At 37.9% G+C, this 15,281-nt stretch overlaps 1 protein-coding gene across 1 annotated transcript; it reads right to left on the bottom strand.

The window, feature by feature from the left end:
- Positions 1 to 2,601: 2,601 nt before the first annotated feature.
- On the bottom strand, positions 2,602 to 12,103 carry LOC150055680 (transmembrane protease serine 11B-like protein; the record flags this gene model as incomplete). The annotated part of the gene is made up of 9 exons (XM_090344056.1): positions 2,602 to 2,763; positions 3,790 to 3,932; positions 4,376 to 4,635; positions 6,102 to 6,276; positions 6,787 to 6,825; positions 7,793 to 7,953; positions 10,571 to 10,638; positions 10,734 to 10,852; positions 11,971 to 12,103. Coding segments are annotated over 9 exons (1,260 nt in total), but the record flags the coding sequence as incomplete, so codon positions are not given.
- Between the last annotated feature and the right edge of the window lie 3,178 nt (positions 12,104 to 15,281).

Genomic DNA, 15,281 nt, shown 5'->3' with positions numbered 1-15,281 from the left:
AAAAACAATTTTTCCTTTGTAAAGATTTTTATTTATTCAAATTTTGATCATGCTATAAAACTCTCAATTCCCATCTTGAAATTCTCAGGTCAAATGGCCTTACTATAATAATGTAGGAGGATTTTTTTCTTTTTTATTGTCGGGATAATGTATAGAGGGATTACATTTACATTCATCAGGTAGTAGGTGCATTACTTCTCACACATTGATACCCTTTCTCATGTTTTTGTCCCTATTTCCCTCCCCCACCCTCTCCCAATCATCTTGTTTCCCCCCCTTCACTTTCCTATTTCAAATAAACAAATAAACGTGTATACAATATACCAGGAATATACACATTTTTAATCATGGTACTTGCAATTCTCCTTGACAGGAATGAAGATTTTACACAAATCTGTATTTCTTCTTAGAAGTTTTATTTTGTCATTTTATTTGGTAGTCCTGAGGCTTGAAGTCAGGAATTGGTATTTGTCTGACAGATACTTTACCACTTGACCTATGCCTAGTAATTTTTGCTATCATTTTCTTTAGTAGGGTCTCATATTTATACTTAGACTGGCCCAGACAACAGTCCTCCTACTTATGATTCCTATTTTTGTGACTGAGATGACAGCTCCGTGTGTGTGTGCGTGTGTGTGTGTGTGTGTGTGTGTGTGTGTGTGTGTGTGTGTGGCTTTCCCTGGTCTCAAACTTTGATCCATCCCATTTCAGCCTCCAAAACAATTAGTTTACAAATATGAGTTATTGTGCCTGGCGCCTAGAATTGCTTTCACCATCCCCCATAACCATTCCACCCTTATAAAATTTATTAGCCTAGTGAACTGGTGTCATTCACTTGATAATTGACACAAATTGATGAGAGTGTACAAGAATCATCTTGACTGTATTTACAAGAAAGAAGGGTTGGAAAGCAAATGTTTACTTTGGTCATTTTCTTGCCTTTTGTTGGGACTGAACTTCCTTCTTCAGAGAGCTGACTAGTTAACAATGTACGTGCAACATTTATGAGGAATACTTGAATCCTGATGACTGAGTTTCAGCACCCTCTGCTGTTCATAAAAGAAAAATGTAGATCCTTGGAAGACTGAAAAATAACCATGTCTCATCCTTTAAACAAATATATGTGTGGATAAAGAAAAAGAATTCAAAATACATTTATTTATTAAAAATGATTACCATAATTTTAAATGTACATTAAGCTTTTAAAAGCCTCAATCAACACACACTAAGAAGTTTATGGTGAGCAAGAATAAGTTACTCTTTATGATACAAATATGTACCATGTGACTTTAAGAAAGCAGGACCCTCTCTCTCTCTTCCTTCTTTCCTTTCTTTCTCCTCTCTCCTCTCTTTCCTCTCTCTCCCCTCTTTTCTTTCATTTCTTCTCTCTTCTCTCTCCTCTATCCTCTCACTCTGCCTCAATTCCTAACCTGAAAATCTGTAAAGCATGAAACTCTGTCTTGATTGGCAGTGAGGTTTCAAGGTTCCTGGCACCTGTTTAAAATGTAAAGTCACTACAGTGGCCAAGCTCTCCCCTGAGACACAGGTAGCCATTTGAAAGGCAGTAGCAGTAGCGTGAAAATTATGAAAGTCACCAAGGTCCAATGGCTGAGCTTGAAACAGGCCCTGTTACACCTGTGTATCCTCACTTTCACTTCTGCAGCTTCTTGGAGAACCGCTTTATATATGGAAAGCTGGAAGCATCCAGAAGATAGGCAATCACATCACCAACTCTAGGTTAGAGAGTTCTAACCTGGACTTAGCTGTACAGATCTTGAATGGGAACAGATCTTAATCCTTTCACACAGAGAATAAAAAGAAATGACTTGCAAATTACTGTGTAATTAATTACACATTATACATTTATAACTACATTTTAACATATACTACAAATAAGACATTTCCATAGTGACCCTTACCAACCTTAAAGAGTTACTCTACCTGATCTTTCACAATGTTTACAAGAACTCATTCATGGTTAGTTCAAATAAGACATAGCAGCTCAACATCCCTTTTCAAATGACAGAGATCACGGGCACATACCCTCCATGCAGTCTATGAAACAAGAGCAGATCGAGTCCTTAGAGAACATGTTTCCTATCTCTCACACCATCCTGTCTCCAAATTTTTCATGGATAAGAACATACTTTCATGATTCTACAAAGTTTTATCAACAAAATTAAAAAAAAAAAAACAATTTGTGCTGTGGTGAGATAGCCATGATGCAGGTACTAAAACAGAAAAACAATAGTATTTTATAGGTTTTTTTTTCTTTTTGCTGGTCTTGTGGTTCAAACTCTGGGCCTGGGTACTGTTCCAGAGCTTCTTTTTGCTCAAGGCTAGTATTCTACCACTTGAGTCACCGTGCCACTTGCCTGTAATCATAGTTTGGGTGAGACCTTTTGTGTTTTTTTGACTAACGCCTTTCTGGGCCCAATACTGAGATTTCTTATTTTGTCCTAGTTAACATGTTTGAAGAAAAGTTTTGTATACATAATTCTTCAAGATAAACAGACACTAATTTTGAAAGTATATTCAGCAAAAGTGACTGCCAAAGTTGAGTGCATTTGCTGCTACAAGATGTTGTTTTATTTTTTTTTCTTAGATACCAGTTTTGGAGGCAACCCAGTGGCGATAGGCTGTCATTCGAGTGTAGACCCCTGGCTTATTGATTTGGCCACATTCAAGTCCCCAGCTTACAATCCCAACAAGGTACCAAATATCTCGAGAATTGGGGTGAACCAGTGGTCCTCCAGAGTCACCCTAAATAAAACAAAGCACGTATATCATTAGGGCAATTTCCTTTCAGATAGGTAGTGTTACAGGAAATGATAAACTCAGGTGAAATTTATAAGTGCTTGCTATATCAGAGAGATCGCAGAAAAGAATGTAATATCAACCCCCTATTAACCTCTAACTTCCACTGTACCTGCCCAGGACTCATTCTCGGGGTGTGTGATCCAAGAATATCTAGACTTTAATTCTCTTGAGAGACATATCATATGAATGAATACCTTTGACATTTGCAGTTTTATATTTGAAAAAAAGTAACCAAAACTCTAGCCACAGCGGGAACATGAAGGTAGAAAGAAACTGAGCACCAGAGGCTCATGCCTGTAATCCTAGCTACTCGGGAGATTGAGATCTGAGGATCTAGATTCAAAGTCAGACCCAGTAAGAAAGTTTTTGACTACCCCAAAGAAGCCAGAAGTAGAGCTGTGGCTCAAGTGGTAGAGCACTAGGCTTGAGTAAAAGCTCAGGGACAGTGCCAAGGCCCTGCATTCAAGCCCCAGGACTGACATCAGAAAAGAAAAATAGGGAAAATTTGAGAATAGTCTGTAGTTACTCAAATCTTTCCAAGATAGACCTTTCTTAAAATACAACTAAGAGGATGCACTAGGATACTAGAAAGCCTAGGATGTACACAAGTTTCACACTTAATGAAATAATTCCATTCTTAATAGATGTCACCATGTGCAAAGTTCTTTCCTGTGCCCCAGCTGCCTCATTTGTCAAATGAAACATCGTATATTTCATAAGATTGTGACAAGGCTTAAATAAATTGATTCATACAAAAAGAATTTAGGATAGTGTTGTGCTAAATTAGAGTAAACTCAATATGGTGTTTAAATATGAATAAGCACATGCTGTATATAGAGAAGAATTACTTTAGTGCCAAAGCTGAGAAGAACATTGGCAGACCGGATAAATGACAAAGTGAAACATGGAATCGTCTCCTTATTGATGATTTCTATAAGATAGCAACATGTGAATAATGCCTGGAATTACCTGACAGGCATCGATATTTCCTTCCATGTACCCAGCACAGAGCATTGTGTCCAGGATCACACCATTATAAGCTTCCTTGGCATTACAAGTTTCTGTATCAATGATTTTCACGGGTGCTTTCTGAAGCAACAGTGGATATTCACCTGAGGGAAGTAAATGTCAAGAAGAGAGCTATTGACAACAGCTACAGGACAACAGCCTGGCTCTACACATGAAGATTTAGCTAAAGCCGACCGCTGCTTCTGCTACACACCCTTCTCTCACGGACACCAATGAAGAAGTCATATGCAAAACATAATTTCATTGGCATTTTGCCTTTTAAAGTTCTTATCTTCTCACCTGTTTAGATGAGAATTTTCTCAACTAGCTTCTCCAGATAAAGGAGATTCTATACCCACACTTAGCTCCCTATGATTTTCTAAACTGAGGCCATGTGCAATGTCCTAACTCCATACACAACTTTCTCTGAGGAATTCTTAGAAAACAGAGTATCTGGAAGCAAGTGTTACCTTGAATTCTGGGCCTAGATGGCTGAGCTTTCACATTGCTTTGGTACCTGACCCCTGTATTAAGTGTTCACTCTTACCGTCATGGAAAAGTGCTCCCCAGCCTGTAACAACAACTCCTTCCCCTGGTAGAAAATCTTGTGTGGCTTCGGGAAGACAAACTCGATGGACATCTTTCTTAAATAAAACGTCTTCTGTGAGCATGACCACTGCAATATCGTCATGATGCTCACCCCTGATGTAGTCTTCATGAATAATAATTTGTTGAACAGAATGTTGCATATAGGGTGGAGTTACTCTAGTGCCAAAGCTAACTGTAAAGTTTCTTGGATTTTTTGACCTAAAGAAACAAAATTTATGCATGTTTTATTTATTGTGGAATAAGACTCATACTTTATTCTATGCCAAATATTAGAAATCCTGTATCATCCATACATGACGTTAATATTTGCTTGCTTGTGTAGTCCATTGCAATAAACCAATCTGATTTCCTAATCTATTTGGAAGCCCAACGGGGCTCCGTTGTGAGCCCCTTCAAGATATACTGTGTAAGGGAAAAAGGATATAGAAAAAAAAAATAAAGAAATAGTCTCTGGTAGCCAGGCGCTGTGGCTCATGCCTGTAAGAAGACTACTCAGGAGGCTGAGATCTGAGGATCAAGGTTCAAAGCCAGCTGGGGCACAAAAGAACCTGAGACTCTTATCTTCAATTAACTTCTACAAAACAGGAAGTGGGTCTTGGCTCAGGTAGGGCAGTAGCCTTCAGCTGAAGAGCCCAGGTCAAGTTCAAGCCTTGTGACCCACCAAAAGAAAGAAAAAAAGAAAAAAGAAATAGTCTGTGGTGATTCAAGAATCTTAACTTTAATGGAAGGGGGGGGGCAAAAACAACTGTAACTTTTTAAATGCCTGAGTACATAATTAGTGGGACAACAACATAGCACTTAAACTTGTATCCATAAGAAAAGGGAAATTTGGACAGGAGTGTAGCCTAGTGATAGAGTGCTTGCCTAGCAGGCATAGGGCCCTGGGTTTGATTCCTTGGTACCACATACACAGAAAAAGCTGGAAGTGGTACAGTCGCTCAAACGGTAGAGAATTAGCCTTAAGAAAGCTAAAAGACAGTGCCCAAGCCCTGAGTTTGAGCTCCAGAACTATCAAAAAGAAAATAAAACAAAACAAAAAGGGAACTTTCTTAATGAAAGTAGCATTTGTTATAAGGTTGTGTCTTATTTGCCTTGAGGATCAAGAGTAATGCAGAAACACAAGGGAAGGAGGTATAGACCAAGAGTATGTATTTTAGCAGGTATAGTGCTTTAGAATTTGGAGTATAAAGCAATATCAGGTAAGCTTCATGTGAGAAAAAAATGTGCTATCAGAAATGCAATATCAGGGCTGGGAGTTTAGCCTAGTGGTAGAGTGCTTGCCTAGCATGCACGAAGACCCGAGTTCGATTCCTCAGTACCACATACATAGAAAAAAGCCAGAAATGGTGCTGTGGCTCAAGTGGTAGAGCTCTAGCCTTGAGAAAACCCCAAGGATAGTGCTCAGGCCCTGACCCCAAGCCTAGAACTGGCAAAAAGAAAAAAAATGCAATATCAGCTTTCATAGAAGGTAAGAAAGAGCTGGGTGGGTTACTAGACTAGATCATTTATCTTCCAAACCAGGAAGCCTCAGATCTCCCTGACCTCAGAGAACAAGATAAACTAGTGTTTTCTTTGCTTTTTTTGTGGTGTATAGAAGAAACCCAGGGTCCTGTGCATCGTGGCTAGCTCACTGTGACTGAACTGCACCCCAGCCCGGAACTCACTTTTGGAAGCAGTGTGCAGCCGTGATCAGGAATCGTTCACTGATGAGTGACGCTCCGCAGTAGTGTCTGCCATTCATTTTGAGACTCGCTTGCCAAGGCCACTCTCCTTCCTGAGCCGTGGAACCTCCTTTAATTCTGTCATAAGTAGCTGACATCCTGGCTCGTCTCCCACAGCCTGTCAGAATTTCTGGTCAATTTTGCTCCATTTAGGATAGAAAGATATTAATTTGATAATACAGAGTGAGCTGACTTTGCTTAGATAGTTATAACTGACAATGTCTCATGCAGACAGGAACAAATACAATCCATATAAGCATCACAACAAGTCCCTGAATTACCTGTCTACTAGGTATAGTAACAGTATTTAAGGAATGAATAAGCTATGGGAGCTACAGTCCCTGGGCTCTTTTGCTCAAGGCTTTACCATTTTTGAGCCCCAGGTGCACTTGCAGTTTTCTGACAATTAATTGGAGATAATAGTTTCACAGACTTCTGCAGCTGAACTGAAATCCTCAGATCTCAGCCTCCTGAGATCTGTAAGCTACCAGCACCCAGCGTCTAAGGTTGCTAAGAAGATGAAATAATTACATTAAAAGCACATGTTAATGTGCCTGGTCAAGAGTAACAATCTCCTTTGGTGTTGTATAGATTGTCTAATATTTAACTCAGAAGTATTTAAACTTACGGCTGTTGATTATCTTCTCAGCATCAACCTTACTGATTTCTGAAATAGAACAAAAAATCCATAGTAAATTTAACATCCAGCTGATGGTGGAGCAATGTACGTAGGTCCAGCATTTTAGGATGGCCTAAAAATTATTACACTTCCCAGGATAAAGTGTCAATAGAAATGAGAGAACACTGGCTTATTAGAATTTTACTTTCAGCATATGTGAATATAATATATGGAAATGTTATCTTCATATGGCCACATAAGACTTATTTTGTTTAATTGAAATTGTATTCCACATGATCTGATAGTCCGTACAAGAGTCCTCATCCCTTCAGAGCACAAAAATAATATTTAAAAAGTGATTTGTCTGAAAATTAGAGATCCAAGGATATTTTTATAAGTTGTAAGAGAGCATGAAACACAAAACATACCCATACTTTTAAGAATTGCTGCATGCATTAACATCTGTCTCGAATGAGAAGCAATCCCTCCTTCTTCAGACAAGTATAAGGTATGTGTTATTATAAATTGGATATATTTAATTAATTAATTAATTAATATTTCATTATTGTTTTTAAATAGTTATATAAAAGAGTGGTCATCAACCAAGTACTTTCTGAATAGAGTGTGTCTTGATCAATATCACTTCTTCTGGATATGTTTTGGGTTTTGTTTTATTTTTTTTGCCAGTCCTGGGCTTGAGTCCAGGGCCTGAGCACTGTCCTTGTGTTTTCTCAAGGGTAGAGTTCTACCACTGGAGCCACAGCACCATTTCTGGCTTTTTGCTACATTTGTGGTACCAAGGAATTGAGCCCAGGTCATTGTACATTCTAGACAAGCACTCTACCACTAGGCCAAACTCCCAGCCTCTGGATATGTTTTAAATAATGAAACAAACAAATAATTTCTCTAATATAAAATGGCATCCAGCCAGCACCAGGAGCTTATGCCTGTAATCCTCGCTATTCAGGGGGCTGAGATCTGACCATCATGGTTCTCATCTACTGTATTAGCTTACCCACAAGTCTAAGAGAATTAGGATCAGTAGTCAAGGGTCTTGACTTGTTCTTCAGCATCTGATGTAAGATGGTTTCAATTCTTCTTCTTGTGTTTTCCTTCCTTGACCTAGCATCCTTGAAAACCAGCCAGATATATGCTGTCACACTGTTGTTATCAGGACTGGAAACAACATAAAGATCTCATTCATGGCTGAAAACAGCATTTTCTTTTCCAATCCCTAATTTTTCATAGTGTAGACTCTCTGCTCTTTTCTTATTTTTGCATAGCAACTTCACAATTTAAACACAGGATCATTACCTGCCTATATTTATGTGGTAACAATACTCAGGGAGGTATGTTGTTCAATTTATAGGACAAGCAATTGTACTAATAAAAAAAAATAGAAAAAGCCTGACACACAGATAAAAGATATCATGTAAGGCCTGGGATTGTTTGTACATACACTCATTAATCACTTGTTCACCAATCTGCTCTATATGTACCTCGAGTAAATATTATTGAATGATGAACTAATGAACAGTCCCTAACCCCTAGAAATTTCCCAACTTTAAGGAAATAAGACATGTACAAGTGACTACAAAAATGGTACAGGAGAACATTAAATATTAAGCTTAACAGGAGATATTCAGTGGAAGCATAAGTTAGTTTCTTACCTAACTTATAAAGAAATATTAAAGGAACAGATGAACATCTAGTATTTTTAATTTTATTTCATTAAGCAGAACATTTCATTACTCAGAAATGAAGACATATTCTGGATAAAAATTGGAAGGAAATAATGAGTATTTCTTTGCCATGTACTATGTTCTAGGTACTCTATTATCACATTTATTAGCTGATATTTTCCCCAATGCTATAGTTTGTCATTATTTTATACAGAAACTGAGTCTTTGAGTAGTTATGTAAGGTGCTCAGGAATAGATAATTACTGCCTGCATTTTAGCACACAGGAGGCTAAAACAGAAGGACCATAAGTTCCAGGTCAATCTGGGCTACACAGTGTATTTGTATTCAAGCCAACATCAGCTACATAATCTGTCTCAAACATTTTTTTAAAGCATGTTCAATTGAGTGCTACTGATTCTGTTTTCTTTCCACCATGCATTCTGTTTCACTGTTACCTATACCTACAAGGCTTATCCAGTGACTACAGTGTCAAAGAGGAGGCCCAAGGGAAAGCAGTGATGAGAAGATCAAGAATAAAACTACATTTGAAGATTAATCTGAGTGCGGTATTCTGAGATGAGTTTGGAATTTAGAAAAGGTTAGACAGCCAGTAGAAATTGCCAAGATCCCTAAGGCTAGTGCTGAAGTGTCATTATCATGAATTGGGTAAGATGTTCAATATTTGGACAGATAAATTAGCAATATTTCTCAGGAAGCACTCAGTTTATATAAATGCTTTTTGTTGTTGTTGCACCAGTGCATGCCAATGTGAGTAAGTCCATTGGTCTCTCCATCAAGTCATCTTGACCCACACTTCCCAGCCACTGCAGTTATGTGCATAAGAAAACAAAGCAGAAAAGTTTTTTAGGGGCTGAACCTACTCCTTTCAACCTCAGTTTGCCCTTTCTTTTCAGTACTAAATCAAACCCCAATGACAATGCTAGTTGGAATACCACTCCATTTTGCAATTGCAGGAGTCACAGGAGCTTGCAAGCAGCATTAGAGAAAGTAATAGCAATGATCATTTAGCCAGCATTTACTTGCAGATATTTTTGTACACAATCAATATCTTTTTTATTTTGAATGTAATGTATGAGCACAACAGGGCAGTTGTTACAATTAACACTTCATAAGATAGAGGAATGGATTCAAATTGAAGACTCTAAGGCTACTCAGTGAGAATGGGCTCAAATCCTTAAGTCCATTCTCTGCTAATCTTTGCTACTCCAAAGCCATATCAATGGAACAAAGACCAATGTAGATATATTCTCTTCTATCTTAAGTCTAATAAGAATTCTAGGGTCAGCTGGGCACGGTGGCTCATGCCTGTAGTCCTAGCTACTAAAGAGGCGAGATATGAGGATCTTGGTTCAAAGCCAGCCCAGGCACTAAAGACCGAGAGACTTTTATCTCCAATTAACCTCTACAAAATGGGAAGAGGGGGTTGGCTCAAGAGTAGGGCAGTAGCCTTGAGCTGAAGAACTCAGGGATAGCACCCAGGCCAAGTTCAAGCCACATGACCCCCCCACACACATAAAAGAATAGTAGGGTCAATTCTGTAAGGGGTTTGGCTGATTTGGGAGTAAAATTACAAAAGAAAAAGGACTATATTTATATGCTCCTGAAAATAATAAAAATCTGACAGGATCAAGCTTTTTTTATTTTCAGGGTGATGCATAGAGGAGTTAAACACTGATTTACAGAGCTATGTAGGAAGTGGCACTGTGACTCCAGTGGTAAAGCATTAGCCTTGAGCCGAAGAGCTCAAGGACACTGCTCAGGCCCAGAGCTCAAGTCCCATGATCGAAGGTGGGAGGGGGGAAGACTATGTAATGTTTTCTTGTTATAAATAGGAAATGAGAAGGGTAAGTCATATAAAATTCGATGACTAACACATATCAGATCTAATGTGGAAAAAAATAATGACTTCATTTTTTGCTTTTATTTTATATTAAACAATTAGTTTGATACTGTGATAATGTTAGATATTAGTAATTTATTGGCTAATACACCCAATATATCAATAGACTCTTCTCTTGGGACAGGAAAACTTAAAATACAGGTACATGAATGATGACTGTATATCTTTTCTATGGTTACAGTTACTTACACCAGTGTGATGACTTGAGAATTGATATATTGTCTGTAAATATTCGAATTTTGAAATGAATCAGCCATCTGTTAAGAGAGAACAGAGAGTCAATATCAAATTCCAATCATATTTATATTTCAAAAACTTAACAATGAAAAAATGTAAGAAAATACTAACTTACTTTTGTTTCGATGATTTTACTAAGATAGTTATTTTCTGGTGATGTCTCCCTTTCATAATTTCTATCATATGGAATATCCAGCACTTTAAAGCTACCTTGATAGTAGTAGGTCCTATTTTCTGTGAAATAAAGAAATATTTCTAGAATTATCTAAATTATGTGGATTTCAAATCCAGATGCAGATTGTGTATTAATATCAACTTGAAGTACTGTGTTTATTAGATATGATAAACTTATAAAAGTCCTTCTACTATAATTGATTAAGCAATTTAATAGAACTAACAAACTAGCTCAATGTATGGGAGAAAAGAAACATTACTATGCTGATATTCTTTTCTTTTATAGTAAGGCATGATGATATAATCTCTGGTTAAAACACATGACTTAAAAAAATGACTCCAACTTTACTTATATCAAAATTTTTAGAGCCAGGTGTTTGACCTAGTGATAGAATGCTTGCCTAACATGCATGAAGACCTGGGTTTGATTCCTCCGTACCACATACATAGAAAAAGCTGGAAGTGGTGCTGTGGCTCAAGTGCTAGTGCTGTAGCCTTCAGAAAGTCCAAGGCCCTGAGCTCAAGCCCAGGACTGGGAAATATATATATATATATATGTATTCCATATAAATATTTTTGTATTAATTTATTTGCTATGATGAAATAATTAGTTGAAATTCAGTATCTCTTGATTTCTCTTCTTCATTATAAAAGCACCTTGATAGAGTTGCTTTCTTTTCCTGTTTATTATTTATCAATCATTTATGCATTCGTATCTCATCTTTCTGTAGTCAGAAAGATGTCTGACTACACTGACTACATTATTAATGCTTATTTGTAGGATCTGGAATAATTAATGCATGATTGATTATTTCTGATTTTTTTTGTTTTTGCTGGTTGTGTGGCTTAAACTATGGGCCTGGGCCCTGATGTCCCTGAGCTCTTCAGCTCAACACAAGTGCCCTACCATTTTGAGCCACATCATCATTCTGGTTTTCCGGTGACTAACTGGAGATAAGAGTCTCACAAACTTTCATGCCTGGGCCAGCTTTGAATCATGATCCTCAAATCTCAGCCTCCTGAGTAGCTAGGAACACAGGCATAAGACACCGGCACCGACTATTTTGTTGTCTTTCATAGAAATGGAAATAATCACCACTGTAAAAATAAAATATGTGTGTGTGTGTGTGTGTGTGTGTGTGTGTGTGTGTGTGTGTGTGTGTGTGTTATGTACCAACCTACTGCCAGGAAATGAACCAAGAGACCAATAGTTATTCCAAGGATTGCTAACACTCCGAATACGGAGACAGCTATAACCCACAGTGGCAAAGATGAACGGGACGTTGTGAATGGTCTGCAAATAAAGAATATAAATATAAAAGATACATCAGAAGTGCCAGATAAAGAAAAGTTAATGATTGAATTAAAGCAGAATTAGGACTCAAAAAAATACATCAGAAAATTCATGACCTTTTCAAATCTGTATTACTTTTTTCTGGCTCACCTCTAAAGCACTACAACTAAGCAGCAATAGGAAAAGAAAAAAATGGAGCTAAAAAGGGGAAAACAGTATTCCTCTAAGCACATATAATTAAACTAGTGCTATGAACTGTATTCATTTTTCAAGTTCTGTGCTGTGACTCTAAACATTCACACAGTGAGAACAAAGGATATTCTTAGGAGAGAATTGCTGAGCTCAATAGCTAAGTGCATATGATCATGGAAATGATGCTTCTCAAAGTGAACTTCGAGAGATGGAAACAAGAGGGGTTTTTTGTTGTTGTTGTTTTTTTGTCTTTTTTAATTGTAATTAGTAAAAGGGTTACATGATATTTGCCAGATAGAAGGTGCATTAATTCACATACATTGATACCCTTTCACATGTCTTGGTACCCATTACCCTCCCCCCAAGAGGGTTTTTTTTATGTACTGTTTTCAGTTCTCCCCTTCCCCTGGCCCATTGGTTTATCCCCTTTTGTCACTGTTCTTTATTTCTGTGCTATTTGTGTTGTATATAAGTTTATCTGATTTGGAAAGGCAAAGGGGAAGCACCGAAACAGTTGGACAAGGGGTGAAGCCATTCAGCAGTAACACTCACTATGTTAGAAATGAACTATACAGCTTGCGGGGAGAGGTAAGAGGGGGGAAAACTGGGAGAGAATGACATTGTTCCAAAAGAAATTTACTCATCACCTGACTTATGTGACTGTAACCCCTCTGTACATCACTTTTACAATAACATTTAAATTTCTGTGCTATCAAATTATTTTATTTTCAGAGTATTCTGTTAGTGCCCCGACAATCTGTCCTTGGAATCCAGTTCCCTTCTCTGATCAGTGAATATGAACAGAATATAGCTCCATCTCTGCCAGAGTCCCTGTATCTGTGTCTCCAACTTGTTTAATTTCTCTAGGGAATTTGACTGAGGGCTGAGAGTTTGGCCTAGTGGTAGAGTGCTTGCCTAGCCTGCACGAAGACAAGGGTTCCATTCCTTGGTATCACGTACATAGAAAAGCTGGAAGTGGTAGGGTGGCTCAAGTGATAGAGCACTAGGCTTAAGAAAAAAGCCCAAAGACAGTGCTCAGGCTGTAAATTCAAGCCCCAGGACTGGCAAAAGTAAAATAAAATAAAATATGACTTATAGATTTTGCCAACTGTATTTAGGATCCTTTAAAGTATGATTGGGGCATGACTTTACTCAGATCACCTAAAGATGTTTAGTAAATATGCAAATCATAGGAGCATTCTCTAGGTCTAGTGAAATTGAATCCCTTGGGATGAGTATTTTAGCACTCATTAAACTATGTGCTATCTTCATGATAAAATATTGGAAAACCTTACTTTTCAAAGGGATGTTACCAGATGTTTCCAGATTAAAGACAGCAGCTGGAGGCAGTGCACATGATGCATTGAATCATAGCAAAAGATTGTGCAGTCAAACAGCATTTTTTTTTTGTGGATCTTGGAGCTTGAACTCTGGGCCTGGGCTGTGTCTCTGAGCTCTTCAGTTCAAGGCTACCTTCCTACCCCTTGAGCCACCAACCCCTTTCCTGGTGGTTAGAGATGAGTCTTTACCAACTTTCATGCCCAGACTGGCTTTGAACCAATTTCCTCAGATCTCAGCCTCCTGAGTAGCTAGGATTATAGGCATGAGCCTCAAGTGCCTGCTAAATTTGTTTTCTTTTTAATCCATCTTTATCTCCTAGAAAAAATGATTTCATAACTCCTTTTCCCTCAAACCTTGAGCACGATGTGGGCACTCCTAACTGATAGCTCTTAATTGAGATCTCTTGGTGTGTTTCTTATGTTGACTAATTTTATTTATAAAACTTTAACTCAGAACACACTTTTATGTAGTTTGGGGAAATCTAAAATTTCCATCTCCATATTGTGTTTTCAGAACTTACTCTTTTATAAAAACAGAAAAAAACATACTTCTGTTAAAAATTTCTCAAATAAAATGTCTTATAATTTGTCCAGCTGCTGGTGTGAAAGCAGGAGAGTAAAACAGTTGCCCAACCTTCTATTTTATTTTGTCAAAACAACTATGGAAGCCAGGCTGAGATCTGAGGTGGATCAAAGTCAGCCTGGGCACTAAAGTCTGTAAGACTCATCTCCAATTAACCACTAGAAAGCTGGAAGTGGCACTATGATTCAAGGGGTAGGACTGTAGCCTTAAGCTGAAGCGCTCAGGGACAGTGCCCAGGCCCACAGTTCAAGCCTCAAGACTGACAAAAAAATTATATATATATATATGGAGTTTCTAATTCCAATTTCACTGTATTTTTTTACAATCCAACCCTTTTCCCCCTGTGGTTTGGGATTATATATGTAATCTGATCAATTAGTTGATTTTTGCTTTACTTTTAGCTAACATGTACTTAAAGTTGAAGAGGGCTTATTGTGGTATCTCCACACAGGTCCACACTGCACTGTGAACACAGTCACTTCCTTTACTCCACTCCCAATCCTCTTACTTTTTCTGTGCCAGTACCAGGACTTGAATTTGAGGCCTCAAGATCTAGCTCAGTTTTCGTGCTCATAGCTGGTGTTTTACTATTTAAGCCATGCCTCCAGTCTGGTAATTTTGCTGGTTAATTGGAAATAGACCTTGAAGAGTTTTCTGCCTGGCCTGACACTGAAGCACGATCCATCAAGTTTAACATCCTTATTAGCTAAGACTATAGATATAAGGCCCTGGCACCCAATCTCTCTCCCTACTTGTTCACATGTGCATGTTTATGTGTGTGTGTGGGGGGGGGAGGAAGAGCGGGGGACAGAGAGGGAGAGAGAGAGGGAAGTATGATTTAAGTATGATTGGAGATGACTTTATTCAGATTCACACAAATATATGACTCATGTATATGAAGGCACCACATATATACATATTTTAATTTATATTTTACATACTATATCCTATATTCTATATATCACATATATGCTACATATCCTTTAAATCTTGGATATGCATGCAATATATGATCTATCCTATATGTGATATATATGTAGTTATGTATGTACATATATATCCATCTTCAACCTTTGAGCC

The sequence above is a fragment of the Megascapheus bottae genome, chromosome 13 (assembly GCF_031878675.1).
Source record: "Megascapheus bottae isolate mThoBot1 chromosome 13, mThoBot2.hap1, whole genome shotgun sequence".
NCBI lineage: Eukaryota > Metazoa > Chordata > Mammalia > Rodentia > Geomyidae > Megascapheus > Megascapheus bottae.
This window is presented reverse-complemented; position numbering and strand designations above follow the sequence as displayed.